Source organism: Cervus elaphus, chromosome 8, assembly GCF_910594005.1.
Source record: "Cervus elaphus chromosome 8, mCerEla1.1, whole genome shotgun sequence".
Taxonomy (NCBI): Eukaryota; Metazoa; Chordata; class Mammalia; order Artiodactyla; family Cervidae; genus Cervus; species Cervus elaphus.
The window spans coordinates 5,333,898-5,350,372 of NC_057822.1; the positions used below are offsets into that span (position 1 = coordinate 5,333,898).

General features: G+C 46.7%; 1 protein-coding gene across 1 annotated transcript; it reads left to right on the forward strand.

The window, feature by feature from the left end:
• The first annotated feature begins 4,663 nt into the window (after positions 1-4,663).
• LOC122698310 (SCAN domain-containing protein 1-like) lies at positions 4,664-9,104 on the forward strand. Its single transcript, XM_043909144.1, has 2 exons — positions 4,664-4,823; positions 8,198-9,104. The coding sequence occupies exon 2, from the start codon at positions 8,230-8,232 to the stop codon at positions 8,656-8,658; it is 429 nt and encodes a 142-aa protein (XP_043765079.1). The 5' UTR covers positions 4,664-4,823; positions 8,198-8,229; the 3' UTR covers positions 8,659-9,104.
• Positions 9,105-16,475: the final 7,371 nt, after the last annotated feature.

Genomic DNA, 16,475 nt, shown 5'->3' on the forward strand with positions numbered 1-16,475 from the left:
CTGCAGGGGGAAGTTTGGAGTGCTTGACGGCTCTCAGATCCAAGTGATGAGGCATCAAGGCATTCCTACCAAACATGAAGCTGTCAAGTCTTCTGTTGCCAATTATCACCAGTGACGGTGCTGAGAAACCTTATTTTCTAAAAGCAGAGATGGTCAGAAACTTTGAGAACAGAGCATCCCTCTCTGGTCTGGAGGGTTGAAGCCGGATTTTTCAGAGAGAAGCAGCCGGGATTACCAACCCCAGTACAGAGCTTCAGATAAGGGGTTTCTGGACGCAATAGTCTATATCGATCTCAACTTTGTGCAGTCCAAGGAAACAAGACCAGGGATTTGCTTCTCAGCCCAAGTCAAATGTTAACCCTTCTCCACACAATGAGGTTTGCTCTGAGTCTGTCAATGGGCCTTCAGTTCATTTTCACTGAAATTCCACTCTTCTCCCTAATCCTATGATAACCCAGTTTCTTCCTTTGTTTGGCTCCTCTGGGTATTGTCTCCTTAGCTGCATCAGGTTAATAAACCAACCTAATTTTGCTAAATGTTCCCACTGGTCTTTATCAGATTAGCTTGATCGTAAAATCTAAGCCTTCTCTGTACAGTCACTTACCCACTGATTCATTCAGTCAATGTTTACCCAGCCTATGTTCAGAGGTACGTGCTGGAGGCATGGTGAGAGGACAGTCAAGGTCCTTGGCCTTGCGGACCCTACTTCTACTGGAAGAGATAGAAAAGTGAACAGGTAATAAAAACAGGGGAACAGGGCTTCCCTGGTGGTCCAGTGGTTAAGAATCCACCTGCCAATGCAGGGGACATAGGTTTGATCCCTGGTCTGGGAAGATTCCATATGCATTGGGGCAACTAAGCCAGAGTTCCAGAACGACAGAGCCTGCACTCTAGAGTATGCACTCCACAAGAGGAGCACTACAAAAAAAACCCAAACAAACAAACAAGAGGAGCTCTGCAGTGAGAAGCCTGCTCACTGCAACTGAAGAGAAGCCAGAGAACAGCAATGAAGACCTAGCTATAAATCAATAAAAAAACAACAAAACCAAAACAACAACAACAATAAAAACGGAGTATCAGGCTATAAAGGAACTGGATGGGTGCCTTTGGAAGGGCAGGGAATTCCTGGCAGTCCAGTGGTTAGGGCTCCACCCTTCCACTGCATGGGGCATGGGTTTGACCTCTGGTTGGGGAACTTAGACCCCACACATTAAGAAAAAAAAAATAAGAGGAAGAAGAAGGGCAGGGCAGTGAAGGCTGCTTTAGAGAGGCTACGTTTGAGCTAGAATGTGGGTGAGCAGATCTCCAAAAAAAGCACTACAAGCAGAGATCAGCAAAAGAGGTGAAGATGAGCTTGTGTGACGATGAGATTGTCAGGGGCACAGAATAACAAGAAGGTCAGTGTGTCCCATCTTTTTATCCTTTTATACAGTTCATGGGGTTCTCACGGCAAGTACACTGGAGTGATTTGTCATTCCCTCCTCCAGTGGATCACGTTTTGTCAGAACTCTCCACTATGACCCGTCCGTCTTCGATGGCCCTGCATGGCATGGCTCATAGCTTCACTAAGTTATGCAAGCCCCTTCGCCACGACAAGGCAATGATCCATGAAGGGGTAACAGAAGCAGAAGAGATCAAGAAGAGAGAGCAAGAATACACAGAACTGTACAAAAAAGATCTTAATGACTCAGATAACCATGAGGCTGTGGTCACTCATGCAGAGACAGACATTCTGGAGTATGAAGTCAAGTGAGAGCCTCAGGAAGCACTGCTGACAATAAAACTAGTGGAGGTGATGAAATTCCAGCAGAGCTATGTAATATTCTAAAAGATGATGCATTAAAGTGCTGCACTCAATATGTCAGCAAATTTAGAAAACTCAGCAGTGGCCACAAGGCTGGAAAAGGTCAATCCTCATCCCAGCTCCCAAGAAGGGGAGTACTAAGGACTGTTTAAACCACCAGACAATTGCACTCATCTCCCATGCTAGTAAGGTTATGCTCTAAATCCTTCAAGCTAGGCTTCAGCATTATGTAAACCGAGAACGTCCAGATGTTCAATCTGGGTTTAGAAAAGGCAGAACCAGAGATCGAATTGCCAACATCCACTGGATCATAAAGCAAGAGAATTCCAGAAAAACACCTACCTCTGTTTCATTAACTAGGCTAATGCCTTTGACTGTGTGGATCATAACAAATTGTGAAAAATTCTTTAAAGAGATGGGAATACCAGACCATCTTACCTGTCTCCTGAGAAACCTGTATGCAGGTCAAGAAGGAATAGCTAGAACCTTGTATTGAACAACTGACTGGTTCAAGATTGAGAAAGGAATACAAGGCTGTTTATTGCACCCTGCTTGTTTAACTTATACACAGACCATATCATACAAAATGCCGGGCTGTATGAGTTAACAAGCTGAAGTCAAGATTGCTGGGAGAAATATCAACAACCTCAGATATGCAGATGATACCATTCTAATGGCAGAAAGCAAAGAGGAACTAAAGAACCTCTTGATGAGGGTGAATGAGGAGAGTGAAAAAAGCTGGTTTAAAACTCAATATTAAAAAAACTAAGATCATGGCAACTGGTCCCATCACTTCATGACAAATAGAAGGGGAAAAGGAGGAAGCAGTGACAGATTTCCGCTTCTTGGGCTCTAAAATCACTGCAGATGGTGACTGCAGCCCTGAAGTTAGAAGATGACTGCTTCTTGGCAGGAAAGCTATGACAGACCTAGACAGTGTGTTAAAAAGCAAAGACATCATTTTGCCAACAAAGGTCCATATAGTCAAGGCCATGGTCTTTCCAGTAGTCATGTATGGATGTGGGAGCTGGACCATAAAGAAGGCAGAGTGCCAAAAAATTGATGTTTTTGAATTGCGGTGCTGGAGAAGACTCTTGAGAATCCCTTGGACAGCAAGGAGATCAAACCAGTCAATCTTAAAGGAAATCAATCCTGAATACTCATTGGAAAGACTGATGCTGAATTTGAAGCTTGAATAGTTTGGCCACCTGATGTGAACAGCAGACTCATTTGAAATGATCCTGCTGCTGGGAATGACTGAAGGCAGAAGGGAGAAGAGGGCAATAGAGGATGAGATGGTTGGCTGGCATCACCGATTTAATGGACATGAACTTGGGCAGACTCCGGGAGATGGTGAGGAACAGGGAAGCCTGGCATGTTGCCGTCCATGGGTCACGAAGACTTGGACACGACTTGGCGACTGAACATTAGTGTGTCAGCTGATGGAGTGAACGGGAGGGTCGGGAGAGATGAGGGAATAGGGCAAAATACAGAGTTTAAACTTTTCTCTCAATGACATAGTAATCGTATGCAGAACCACAATGTACATACTTTCCTTATAAACCTGTAGAACTGGAGCTGCTCTGGGACCCAAAGGGCTGTTCCCCTTCCCCCATCCCTCTCACCTGAGCAGTTTTTTGAAACATTCCCAAAGAACCTAAGAATTGAAGGGGGGAATGACAATCGGAAGTTCCTAAACTAGTTCAACCCCCTCATTTTACAGATGGGAAAACCAAGTCAAAGAGGAGGTAAATGTGGAAACTGCACTGTAGGAGTGAGTGGGGGAAGGACCCACAGCCACTAGGGGAGGTAGGGGTAGGGCCATGGCAAGGAGCCCTGGTTCTCCAACCACCTACTTGAGTACCTAGCCATCTAGGAGTTTACAGAAGACAAAAGTCATATCTTCCCTTCCCCAGGGACACTGGGTCTGGGGTGATAACCCAGCAGGAGGCACTGAGATGCCCCTCTTAGTTTCCTAGCCCATCCCATTTAGATAGGAGAATGCAAAGGCCAAGTTCTTTCCCTTAAGGATTAAGAGCGAACTGGGAAGGCTGCCTTGGTTAGCATCTCCGCACTTCCTCTTACAAGCTGTGCTATTTAACCTGTGTGCCCAGACTTAAACCGGCATAGTAAAAATTCGAAATTTCAGTTCCTAAGGCATCACGGACTCAAGGGACATGAGTTTGAGTAAACTCCAGGAGTTGGTGATGGACAGGGAGGCCTGGCGTGCTGCAGTCTGTGGGGTCGCAAAGAGTCAGACACGACTGAGTGACTGAACTGGACCACTGCAATTGGGAAGGTCTTGAGGAAGAGACACACAGGACTAAGATTTAGCCTCCTACGCACAAGGGGTCTCCCCCAGGAGGGACTGCCAAAGCCCCACGGGCACATGCCCCACTATCTGGGTGGGTCTACGTGGGTACACGAAGACACTTAATAGACTGTGCCCTCTGTCCATCTGAAGTGACTCCACGGGAAGCCATACCGATCACTGTCTCCCAACAGCAGCCAGCCAGCCCTCTAATTTGGTTTCTTTGCTCTGGGTGGTGCAAAGGATCAAGGGTGTAACCTCAGGGCGGGGCGCTGACTCAGCTGCGGGCAGGCTCCAGGAGTGTCTCAATTCCTGCTGCATCCTCTTTCCATTCTGTTGGGCAAATAACTGCGGGTGAGAAAGGCAAAGGTCTTCCCTGCACTGGAAGAGCTCCTAGGCCGGACGCACCTCTTCGCTCAGTCGGAAGCACTGGGGACCGAGGGAGGCCAAGAGACCAGCAGGGGTTAAGACCATGGAGCTACAGGGAACCGCCAAGGCCTAGAGAGACCCCGCCTCCCCCTGCCTTGGAACCCGGTTTCCCCTTCCGCTTCCAGATTTCGGGCGGGGCGTGACTTCCGGTTCCGGCGGTGGGCTACAAAGCTCGGCGCCGAGCAGCTGGCTTCCCTTTCCCGGAGCTGGTGGCGGGGCTTGGCCTCTCGCTCCTCTCCTTCCCCCCTTCACCCGGCCTTCCGAGGGGCACCTGCGCAGGTGAACGCCCCTTCCCGCCCCCTGCACCTCCCTCCTCCGCCGCGCACCGCAGGGTGGGAGCGGGCGGCCGGGGCGGCGGCCCTGGGAGTGGGGAGGCCCTTGCCTGTGGGGTGTGCCGACTGGTCGGCCTGGCGTGGCCTTGGGGCCCCGCTAAATGTCCCAAACAGGAGGATGACCAGTTCTGGATTCCCCAGATGCGCCTTTTCCGGCCGGATCTCGACCGTCTGAACCGCACCCAGGTGGTGGGAGGAGTCAGACCCAGGTCCCTGCCGAGACGCCGGGGATTTTGTACTGGGCTGGGTGGTCCCGCCACTTCCTATCCTTGTGACCTTGGGCAAGTCCCCTTTCCCCGAACCTCAGTTTGTTTATCTGTGAAATGGAAATGACAGTAACGGCCCTACTGGGTTCTCGGGCAGCACTCGATGACGGAAAGCTACTGAGGACCGTGTGGCCCGTAAAATTCAACAAATGGAGCGGTGGAAGCTGCTTGTTAAAATGGAGAAAACTGGGGCGGTAGAGAGTCTTATCGAGAGTTTAACCTGAGTGGCTAAGAGAATCACGTAGAGAATGTGAAACGCACAGTATCAGATAGGAGATGAGGGTTTCCTAAGCTAGAGTTATTGACTGGTGAGGATAAGCATTCTGTATGGCAGTTGGCCTTCTCAAACTGATTGGGTTTGGAAGCTGGGTAAATAGTGGAGCTAATCACCATGTTCCAAAGCCAGCTTTGAAAACCGGCCTGTTGATAGTTGAGACTTCTAGAAGTCGGGTTTGGGAACGAGAAAAATTAGTAAAAGGGTGTTTTTCTAAAGGGATTAGGGGTTTTCTCAGAACAGGTTTGAGCTGGAGGGGAAAACCTGAAATGTTTTCTCCCTCTTGAGTTGTCATGAAAGTAGCATGCTGCTGCTGCTAAGTCACTTCAATCGTGTCCGACTGTGCGACCCCATAGACGGCAGCCCACCAGGCTTCTCCGTCCCTGGAATTCTCCGGGCAAGAATACTGGAGTGGGTTGCCATTTCCTTCTCCAGTGCATGAAAGCGAAGTCACGCAGTCGTGTCCTACTCTTAGCGACACCATGGACTGCAGCCTACCAGGCTCTTCTGTCCATGGGATTTTCCAGGAAAGAGTACTGGAGTGAAAGTAGCGTAGATGTAGTTAAAAAGAAGACAGTATAGAAAGGTATAAGAAAAATGTTTCCCACTTTTACTGTTTTCCTCAGAGGTAAAAAGAATTTCTTTGATAACCTCCCCGGTACTGTTTATATATACATCAGGTCGTATGTGCTTATGTGTATGTGTTTTTAATTTCCCCAGATGAGATTATAATATACATATTGATCTGCACCTGGGGGAGGAGTGCTATATTATGGAAAACTTTAAATATCGGCTCTCATAGGCCTCTTTCATTTCTTCCAGAGCTGCATAGTATTCTGCTGAGTGGCTGACAGTGCTTTAATCATTTCCTTGTTGATAAGGGCTTCCCTGTGGCTCAGTGGTAAAGAATCTGCCTGCAATGCAGGGAACACAAGAGACACAGATTCATTCTCTGGGTGGGGAAAATCCCATGGAGAAAGAAATGGCAACCCACTCCAGTATCTTGCCTGGGAAATCTCATGGACAGAGTAGCCTGGTGGGCTACAATCCATGGGGTCTTGAAAGAGGCGGACACAACTTAGCGACTAAACAACATCTTAACCACATTCCTGTTGCTGGCTTAAGTTGTTCCCAAGGTTTTGCTTTTGTACAGTTTCGTCCAACCTTTCCTTGACTCTTTCCCTTTTATTCAAGGCACCCCTTAGTTTGGGGGATATTCTGCTTTTTTCTTTCTCATCCCCGTGGTATAGTTAACTTATTTTGGGGAATGAGCACACCCTGTTGATTGAACAGAAACCCAGATAAAGGAAGTGACATATTCCAAAAATACCTCCTACCAGGTCTAGAATCAGTTCAGAGCTCCTAGAGGGACTTAGCTGGTGGTGGACTCTACTTCCAGTGCAGGAGGCCTGGGTTCAATCCCTAGTCAGGGAACTGGGTTCTACTTGCCATAACTTAAGAGTTCCCATGCTGCAGCTAAGGATCCTACATGCCTCAAGTAAGACCTGGTGCAGCCAAATAAATAAAATAAATATTAAAAAAGTTCTTAGAAAATGAATCAGTGAATGTTTAGAGACCAGGTGATTAGGAGCCACAAACCATTTAATTCAAGGCAGCTGGTCAGTGTTAGGATTGTCGGCTTCTATAAGTTGTTGCCCAGGGAACAGATTTGAGACTCTGGTGTAGGAAGGATTTTAAATCTCAACACTTATGTAGTGTTGATACAGTAAGAAAGGACTGATCCTTGGGGGAGGTGGTAATGGAAAAAAGGTGATCTTTGTAAAGTGACTTCATAAGGATTATAATCTTTGGATATCCCTGCTGTGACAACATAGTCATTTCTATACTGTCATCTTAAGTCTCTTTTTTTTCTTGTAAATTAACATAGAATGTGGTTTTCCTGTAAATAATTCCTCTTTGGACTGGGCCCTGACTTAAATGAAGCAAAACCTTTTCTTCCCCAGCCTTTCACAGGTGTTTGGTTTACCCATCAGAACCCCCATCTCCCTTCTTCCCACTACAGCTGGTTTGCTAATCCTGGAGCTCCCAAACATCTAACGAGTCAGAAATCCATGTTGCAAGGATTCTTACAAGTTCAATTCCTCATACTTTGAGGCAGCTTAGGATCTTTATCTTAACATAAAAGCTTTTTTCCTTTGTTTTAAATTGCCATAGACTCCACCCTGATGGTAGCTCCTAAAGTACTTTTTTTTTTTTTTTTTAACACTTGCTATTCTTTCATCATCATAAAAGATGGGAGGAGACAAAAAAGACGACAGAGTGTATGAAAATGAACAGGCTTTTTTCCCTCTGTGTTAGCGTTTCTTCATAATTTGCTTTTAAGCATAGCAAATACTCCGTAAAAGTGGTTTGGAGGAAGCAAACCATGATTTTATTTTATTTATTTATTTTTTAACCTTTCATGAAATCTTGAACCATGATTTTAAACTTTTCCCCCTACAAGTCATGTGCACATGTGTTTGTACTGGGGGGATAATGGATGAAAGATTTCTCCAGCTAGCAAGGCCAGCATTCTTGACTCTTTCTGCTTTGAGAATCTACATCTTACATTTTGGTAAACTGTTGACACACTTTCTCAACTGTGTCCATTGATCCAACAAGAGAGAACAAAAGTGGAATTTCTTATAACTTTATTAATATTGAAAAGCTGTTGGAACCTAGGCCTCTCCTAGTTGATGGACCAGATCCTTGAGATCAGGGAGGTTTTAACATCCTTTAAGGTTTGTTTTTGTTGAGCCTGACTTTTCTCTTTGTGCCTAGGAGTCTGAAAAATCCTTTTGCAGAGGTCTAGGATGGAGACTGAAGGGTATCCAGAGATGCAAAGAGATGGAGAAGTCCAGAATGATGAAATAAGGTCACCACCAAATGATATGGCTGAGGAGCCAGAAGGCATCCTGGTAGCGCCGCCCCAGGTCCAGGTCCCAGCAGAGAGCCCGGATGAAGACTCTGAAGACGACCTGGAGACCGTGCCCCTAAGGAGGCCTCTCAACCCTGCAGCCTCCAGGCAGAGGTTCCGGGAGTTCCGCTATGAAGATGCAGCTGGGCCCAGGGATGTCCTGAGACATCTCCAGGAGCTTGCCGGACAGTGGCTGCGACCTGATATTCACACGAAGGAGCAGATTGTGGAAATGCTGGTGCAGGAGCAATTCCAGGCCGTCCTCCCTGAGGAGCTCAGAGCTTGGGCACTGAGGTGTCAGCCTGGGGTCAGAATCACTGGCTAAAATCTCACTGCTGCTTTTTCAGCCTACATATGAGAAGTGACCAAAGGCTCTCTTTGTTGCAAATCCAACTACAGTCATGAGAAATCTGAACCTTGATTTTCTTTGAGCTTGCCTTTGCTAGCTGTAATAAGAATCAATGAAAACCTTTTTTTCTTTTTTTTGCCTGAAGCAGCGCTCTTTCCTGGCAGTGTGAACTCCAAAATGAGTTTCCCTGCCCTATTGTAAGGACAATCAGTCTGCTGCTTGTTTTTGCTCTGCTGAATGCCTCCCCTTTTGCACTTTGTGACACGCTTTAATATAGAGTTTTTATGTATCCAAAGAGATGATTGCTTCAACTTTAATATTCTTGATTCTTGCTGTGGTGGCTTGAATGGAAGCTTCTGTAACCCCACCAGTAACTCATTTGGGGTGTCCTTGAAGTATTAAAGTTTGATTCTTAATAAAAATGTCCTGTGGTGATTTACCAGTCTGGCTCTTAGTTGTCAGCATTTGAGAAAGGTGGGATAATTATCAGGAGTAGATATGAGCTGGAGAGAAGAACTACGTGGCATTTGCTGAGCTGGCGAATAGAAACAGGCCTGGCTTTTGTTTTCAAAGTCAGCATCTAAATTGGGCAAAACCGAGAAGGGAAAGGGGTCAGAAGAGGTAAGTAACTCTCAGGCTGGGCTGTTTGATTTGCTCTTTGTCCATTTCCTTATCTTCCGCAGCTCATCTTCCTGCAAGAGAACTCGCCCTAAACCATCTGAAGTTCTTTTCTTCCTGGAGCAGCGGTCATCCTGGCTTTGTGTGTAGAGTCCTGTACTTTGCTTTGCAGCTGAAACAGCAGTAGCTGTGATTGTGACAGGCAGAGAGGAAACAGCAGCTTCTTCCCCAGCATGACCCAGTCTTGAGGAACCTTTCTGCCTCTGCAGCCTGGCTTTTGGGATAGGGGCTGCTTAGCTCCATGCTGGGACTCAAGTTCGATTCTGCTGATGTTTGCTGAGTACTTCCTGGGCCTCTGGGACTCTTCTCGATGCTAGAATCCCAAGTGGCACAGCAGTCAAGAATCTGCCTGCCAGTGCAGGAGACGGGTTCAGTCCCTGGGTGGGGAAGATCCCCTGGAGAATCCCATGGGCTGAGGGGCCTGGCAGGCTACAGTCCATAGGGTTGCAAAGAGTCAGAAATGACTGAGCACACACAAATACAAAACCCAATTTCAGGGACTTGGCTGGGCACAGTGAATAGGAATCTGCCTGCCAGCGCAGGAGACGGGTTCGATCCCTTACATACCTGGGAGCAACTAAGCCCTTGTGCCCTAACTGCTGAGCCTGTGCTGCAACTACTGAAACCTATATGCTCTAGAGCCTGTGCTCCGCAACACGAGAAGCCACTGCCCAGAAATCTGCACAGCAACGAAGAGGAGCCCTCACTTGCCGCGACTAGAGAAGGCCCTCACAAAGCAGTGAAGACCCAGTGCAGCCATAAATAAAAAATTTAAATGTAAAGCCCAACTTTAAGGAAATGTATTGCTTCTAAGGAGAGGAAGAAGCCATCAAAATGCATCGTTAGAAATGCTGGAGTAAAGCTAGTCTTTTTTGGCATCTAATTTTGAGACAGCACTAAGAAAACACATTTTGTGGGTTTGGTTTGGTTTGGTTTTTTTAAGTTAAAGAGGAAATAGCCGAGTCAGGGAAGTGGCATTTTTATTGAACTTTAGAAGGAGTCAGAGATCACTGAACAGAAGGCACACCTTTTGTAAAGGCATGGGAACAGGAGGGCGTACAGTGTTTGGGGAATAACTCTCATTGACTGGGTTAAGCTCTCTAAGTAAAATTTCACATTGGCGATGGAGTAGCAGTGATAGTGTCATAGTATCTTCAGTACTTCCATTTATTCCAGACATTCTGAAGGTATTTCCTTTAATCTGCAGGGATTAGGAACTCCTGGTATTAATTTCCTGACCTCCAGTTTCTCAGATGCTTTGATGGCCTAGAATTTGGGATGCAAGTAAAAGACCAGAGTTACCAAGTGGACCTAAATGTTTTCACCTGTGGGATTTTAAAACAGCTGAGGTTTCCTGAATCCCTTAGCACAGATTTTTCAGCCTTGGCAATTTGGGGCCAGGTAATTCCTTTTTGTGGGGGCTTGTCCTGTGGATTCTAGGGTATTTAAAAGCATCTTTATCTTCTGCTCACTAGATTCGAGTAATACCCGCTAGGTGTGACAACCCAAAATGTCTCCTTTGCCCCTGGTTGAAAACCACTGACTTTTGGTAGGAGACTTCATCCAGACATGTCCCAGATTAGACTTTGGTCCACGGTCTCTTAAGCTTAACGTTGGATTGAGAAGCCGTTGGAAGACTTGTGTAAACTCGGCTTTATGGTTCCTTTTTTTTCCTTCAAATTTTCTGTTGGAGGATAATTGTAAAGCACTCTCCTATGTGTGAGGTATTTCTCTGGCTTTTTTCATCTTTATCTTGAAAGTCGCTCAGTTGTGTCCCACTCTTTGCGACCCCGTGGACTATACAGTCCATGGAATTCTCCAGGCCATAATACTGGAGTGGGTAGCCTTTCCCTTCTCCAGGGGATCTTCCCAACCCAGGGATTGAACCCAGGTCTCCTGCACTGCAGGCGGATTCTTTACCAGCTGAGCCACACAGGACGCCCAGTCTAAAATAACATGTCTTAGATTCATTTGACACAAAAAGTATGAAAAAAACAAGCATGGTCCATAATTCACTTCCTAAGTAACTCCTGTTGACATTTTTTAATGCTCCCCGTGCTGCCTGCCAGTCTCCTTTCCTCTTTCTGTCCTCCCAGCAGATTGTAAGCTCTGTGATAGCAGTGTTGGCATCTTGCCTTGTCCTCTACCCAAGGGTTCCCAGCCTTCAGGATCTAATGCCTGACAATCTGAGGTGGAGCTGATGTAACAAGAATAGAAAGTAAAAAATATATATATGTAAATTTATATATATATATATATATATATATGTTTTTCTTGCCTAGTAAGCCTTAGCAGTCTTTTGCTATCAACCTACAAAGATTTATTAAAAAAAATTTTTTTAGCAGTTGCATAGTATTCTGTATGGCTAATACCTAGCCTTATACTTTTCATTAAAAAAAAATGCAAGATAGGGGGTTTAGGTATGGAGGTGAACCTCCAAAGCACAAGTGAGGCTTACAGAGGTAAGTTAGAGAGCCAGAACTCAAACCAGAACTGGTAAAATGCCCAGCACTATCTCCCAGCAACCTGTTAGTACCAACACTTTCTCATGGACATGAACTTGTAGATGCAGATCCTTAACCCCAAACAAACCCAGGAAGAGGAGAGGCTGGAGTTCATCTCCATTCCATCTGGCCCTAGTCCCATGCCCTTGCCATGAGGTCATGCTGCCTGGGTACTAAAGAGTAAACCAAGTGTTTCAAGGGCCCTGTGGAGACGTGCGGGGACAGTCAGTCCCTAACTCTAGTGCCGCTCCTCCAGAGGTGGTTCCGGTGCTTTCTCCACCCCGTAGAGTACTTCTCACCGCTGCCAGTCACTGTCATTTCTGGAGTCAATCTAGATACCAATTCTAAAGAACGCTGTTTCTTTCTAATACTTATTTTTTGGCTGCACTGGGTCTTTGTTGCTGCCTGTGGCCTTTCTCTATTTGCAGCAAGCAGGGGTTACTCTTCGTCACGGTGCATGGGCTTCTCGTCGCGGTGGCCTCCCTTTGCAGAGCACAGGCTCTAGGCGCACAGGCTCAGTAGTTGTGGCACACAGGCTTAGTTGCTCCGAGAGAATGTAGACTCTTCCCAGGTCAGGGATCAGACCAGTGTCCCCTGCATTGGTAGGCGGATTCTTAACCACCGGACCACCAGGGAAGTCCAAGAACGCTTTCAATTCTGTGAGTGATGGAGCAAGAGGAGGACGATGTAGAGGAGCTGGAGGGGAGAATTTCTAAAAGTCTCCTGTGCCTGACTTGCCCTCTGTGATTATTTTGACTCCAGTTCCACCGTTTCACCTAGTCACTGAAAAGTGCTCCTGCCAGATGGCTGCTGGTGAAAACCAGTGTACAGACCACAAGGTAACACGAGACTCCTAGCAACTGGCTGGAGCCATGGAAAAATGTGTCATCTGTTGGGCAGCTGCACCCTGAGCAGTGAGTGGGTGCCAGGCCCTGGTTGCTGGAAAGGGGGCCAACTCCAGAGGCTGGGTGGGGGGCAGAGTCCCCCCTCGTGGTGGTGGTGACTGCAGGATTCGAGTGTAGCTGGCCTTCCTAAGAGCAGCACACGTGCCGCTCACTGCAAGAGGCAGCTTGTGGCGCTCTCACTACGGCTCACTACAGCGCTCTCGACAATGAGTTGACTATTTTGCTAAGCATTTTCCACCCACCACCATGCATTTATTGGCCATTTCCCTTGGCCTGAAATGTCCCACCCCTCTGCCTCCCCCATCTTTGCCAGCCTACTCCTATTCATTGTTTATGAGGCGGATAGCCATGGTCACCTTCACGAAGCCGCCTTTGATTTCTGCCTTGAGTCAGCATTTGAATCCCTCTTGTGAGCTCCTATAACACCTTCCCTCTAGCTCTAAATGCCCGCTCATTCAGCCAATATGCATTGTGTACCCAGTATGCCAAGGCCCGTGCTAAGGATCACATGCAGTGTCTAGTTTGTATCCCCAGCAGATTATGAGCCCCACCTAGAGGGAATCTATTCTTGGCCTCTAACACACGACCTGCACATGACATCCTCTAGAAATAGTTTATTTTGTAGAAGACTCATGGTTGCGTCCTAATTTAAGGTGCTTCCTTCTTAGTGAACACAAATGACTGGAATTCATGGGAAACGAGTGAGATTATTAATTCCTGTTTAATTGGAGATTGAATTGTTTAATTGGAGATTTTTATTATCCCTGTTTAAAATGGAGATGATGGTGAAAATAAACCCCCGAAGAAAAGAGGAAGGTTCCACTCAGTCTTCACTGGGGTGGCTGGCTTCCCTCTCCGTTTTGCACCTGATGTTGCAGTGAGGTGAGGTTAAAACAGCCCTTGGCTGGCTCTGTTTGAAAGCTCCAGGGCCCCCTGGGTGCCTAGCAACAAGCTGACTGCCCAGAATAGTGATTTTGAAGCTGGGTGTGTCTTCTGGGCAGGAAGCCACCACCACCACCAAAACAGCCAGGGCCTCGCCTTCACTTCCTCTGGGCCAAAGCTCCGCCTTCACTTGGGGCCAGAACTAAGTGTTTTGGAGCCGTGTCTTAGCACAAATGGGATGTTCCTAGTAAAGGTAACTCCCGCACTTTCAAGGTGTGTGATCTCAGACAAGTCTTGTCACCTCTCTGAGCTCCGGTTCCCACACCTGTCTTGTTTCATATTCCCACCTCGGGTCACCCTAGCTCAGCACAGAGACATTCTGTATATGCTGTGCTGTATGCTAAATGGTCTGTATCGTAGCTGAATCTGCCTGGTAAAGGGAAGGTTCATCGAGTGATCCTTCTCAGCTGTCTCTTTGATCTTTTCCTTCCTCCTGAGCCCGTCTCTCAAACAGCTCCATCTTCTCATTCCTCATTTCTCCACATAAAATCCTGTTTTTATCTTCTCACTCCTCCCCATCCCTCTCCTCATTTCTTATCTCATCCCCAAGCATTAAACCCCAGCATTGAAAAAAAGCCTACATTTCTTAAAAAACAACAACAACCAAGTGTTTTAGTTTATAGGCCAATGCTAGTGTGTTGTGACCTTTAATTTTTAAGATTTAGATATAACAGGCATCCTGTAAAATACACAGCTCTTAACTGCATGACTCAATGAATTTATCCAAAGTGGGCATACTCCTCTAACCACCTTCCAGATGAAGACACAGGATTTAACCAGCTCCCCTAGAAGTCTCCCTCATGCCGTTTCCTAGTTATCAACCCCCTGAAAGGTAACTGTTATGCTTTCTATTGCCCTAGGGCAGTGTTGCTGAAGCTAGTGGACAAAGACAGTGTATACTCTTTTGTGACTCGTTTCTTACATTCAACATCATGTTTCTATAATTTGTCTGTCCCCTGAGCATCCTGCTTTTCTGTGTCTGTGAACCTGGACACGCCTGTTCTTTCTACCAGGAAGCTTCTGTTCTGTGAACACGCCCTATCCTGGCCTGACCAGTCTGTGCAAGTCCTCTAGACTCAGACCAAATCTCGCTCCTTTGGGAAGTCGTCTTTGGTCAGCTCTGGATTTGAATCCCAGAGCTTCCATCTACCAGCTGTATGATTTTGGCCATGGGTTGCTGACCTCTTCACTCCTCATTTTTGTTGAAGATCATGGTTTCTAGAGTTCTTATGAATTTCAAATGAGGTAATACATATGAAATACTTAGAACAATAGCTGGAACTTAGGAAATAGTAAATATTACATATAACTATTGTGAATACTCTTCTTAGATCTGCAGATTCTTGTACACCGCCCATCTTAACACTTGCCTTGATTATTGTTTGTTCCACTATGTAACCTTAATTCTTTAAGTAGGAATTGTATCTTCATTCATGGTATTTTTTGCAACAGACATTTATGCGTATGCCCTATATTCTAGCACTGAGGGTACAGTGGTGAAGGAAATCCTTGCATTTACTTTTTAATGGGAAGAGACGGATTATAAGAAAAATAAAGAGGTGAGATCATTCTGGATAGTGATCAGCTCTAGGAAGGAAGTAAAACCATGTGGTGTGAGAGTGGGTGTGAGGTGCCACTGAAGCTGCAGGGGTGGGGGTAAGGGAGGAGGTCTTCTTGAAGAGGCGATATTTGAGCAAAGACCTGGAGGCGGAACGGAGCAGGTACTTGCAGAGCAGGAGTGAGAATAGCAAGTGCAAGCTTCAGAGGGTTTCACAGGAAGCTCAGATGTGTCTGAGGAGCAACAGAGAAGGCAACAAAGCTGGAGCCCAGTGAGTGAATGCATGGTCCGGAGGAGGCCAGAGGATGGGCGGGAGCCAGGAGAAGCTACTGAAGTTAAGTGGGGGGATCCTGTTCACCTTTGCCGCCAAGGTACCTAGTACATAATGGACACCGACTACTTGCTGAATACTGGTAGCAATGTGCCCATGACCAGTTAAGCCACAGAAGCAATTCTTGGATCATTTTCAAGTTAAAATTTCATCTTTGTGCCGTACGCTTCTGAGCTCTTACCAAAATCGACCGGATGGGGAAGGAGTTGCTCAGGTGTTTCTAGCTTCTTCTCTTCTCTACCCCATCTCATCCTCTCTTCTTCAGTGACCCAGATTATCTCCACCAGAGATGTGTAACAGAGATGAAGGCGGCAAGCCCGGGCCAGTTAGAGAAAAGGCAGGTAGGAAACAGGTCCGGTCAGTTTCTCCCCTTCCCCTGACTCCAAGAAGGGTCCAGGTCCCCGGGCAAGAGAGAGCGAGCAGCCAGCGGGGGACTGCATAAAGGGGAGGAGGTGGGGCGGTGACCCTTGGAGGCGCCTGCCGCTGCAGCAGCGCTAGCCCCTTAAGGTGTGGCAGTCCTAGCAGAAAAATGGGGCTGCTCGCAGGGCCTGGGGCCGTGACCAGCCTGGGGAGGGAAAGACCAGTCAGTAAATCAGAATGGAAGGGAAGGCCAGAGTCTCAGTGATAGGAATTTATTTATTTATTTGGCTGCACCAGGACTTCCCTGCAGCATGCGGGCTCTCGTTGTGTCATGTGGGACCTAGTTCCCCGCCCAGGGATCGAACCTTTGCCTCCTGCATTGGAAGTGCAGAGTCTTAGCCACTGGATCACTGGGGAAATCCTTCAGGAATAGGAAGGACATCAACCTTCTAGTAACAACAGTGAGAGTTGGTTTTATTTAATTATTTCTAATTTTAATTTTTATGAAAAATATT

Bases quoted from the DNA above. Each gene is read 5' to 3' on its own strand.
- LOC122698310 (XM_043909144.1), top strand. From the start codon at position 8,230: ATGGAGACTGAAGGGTATCCAGAGATGCAAAGAGATGGAGAAGTCCAG.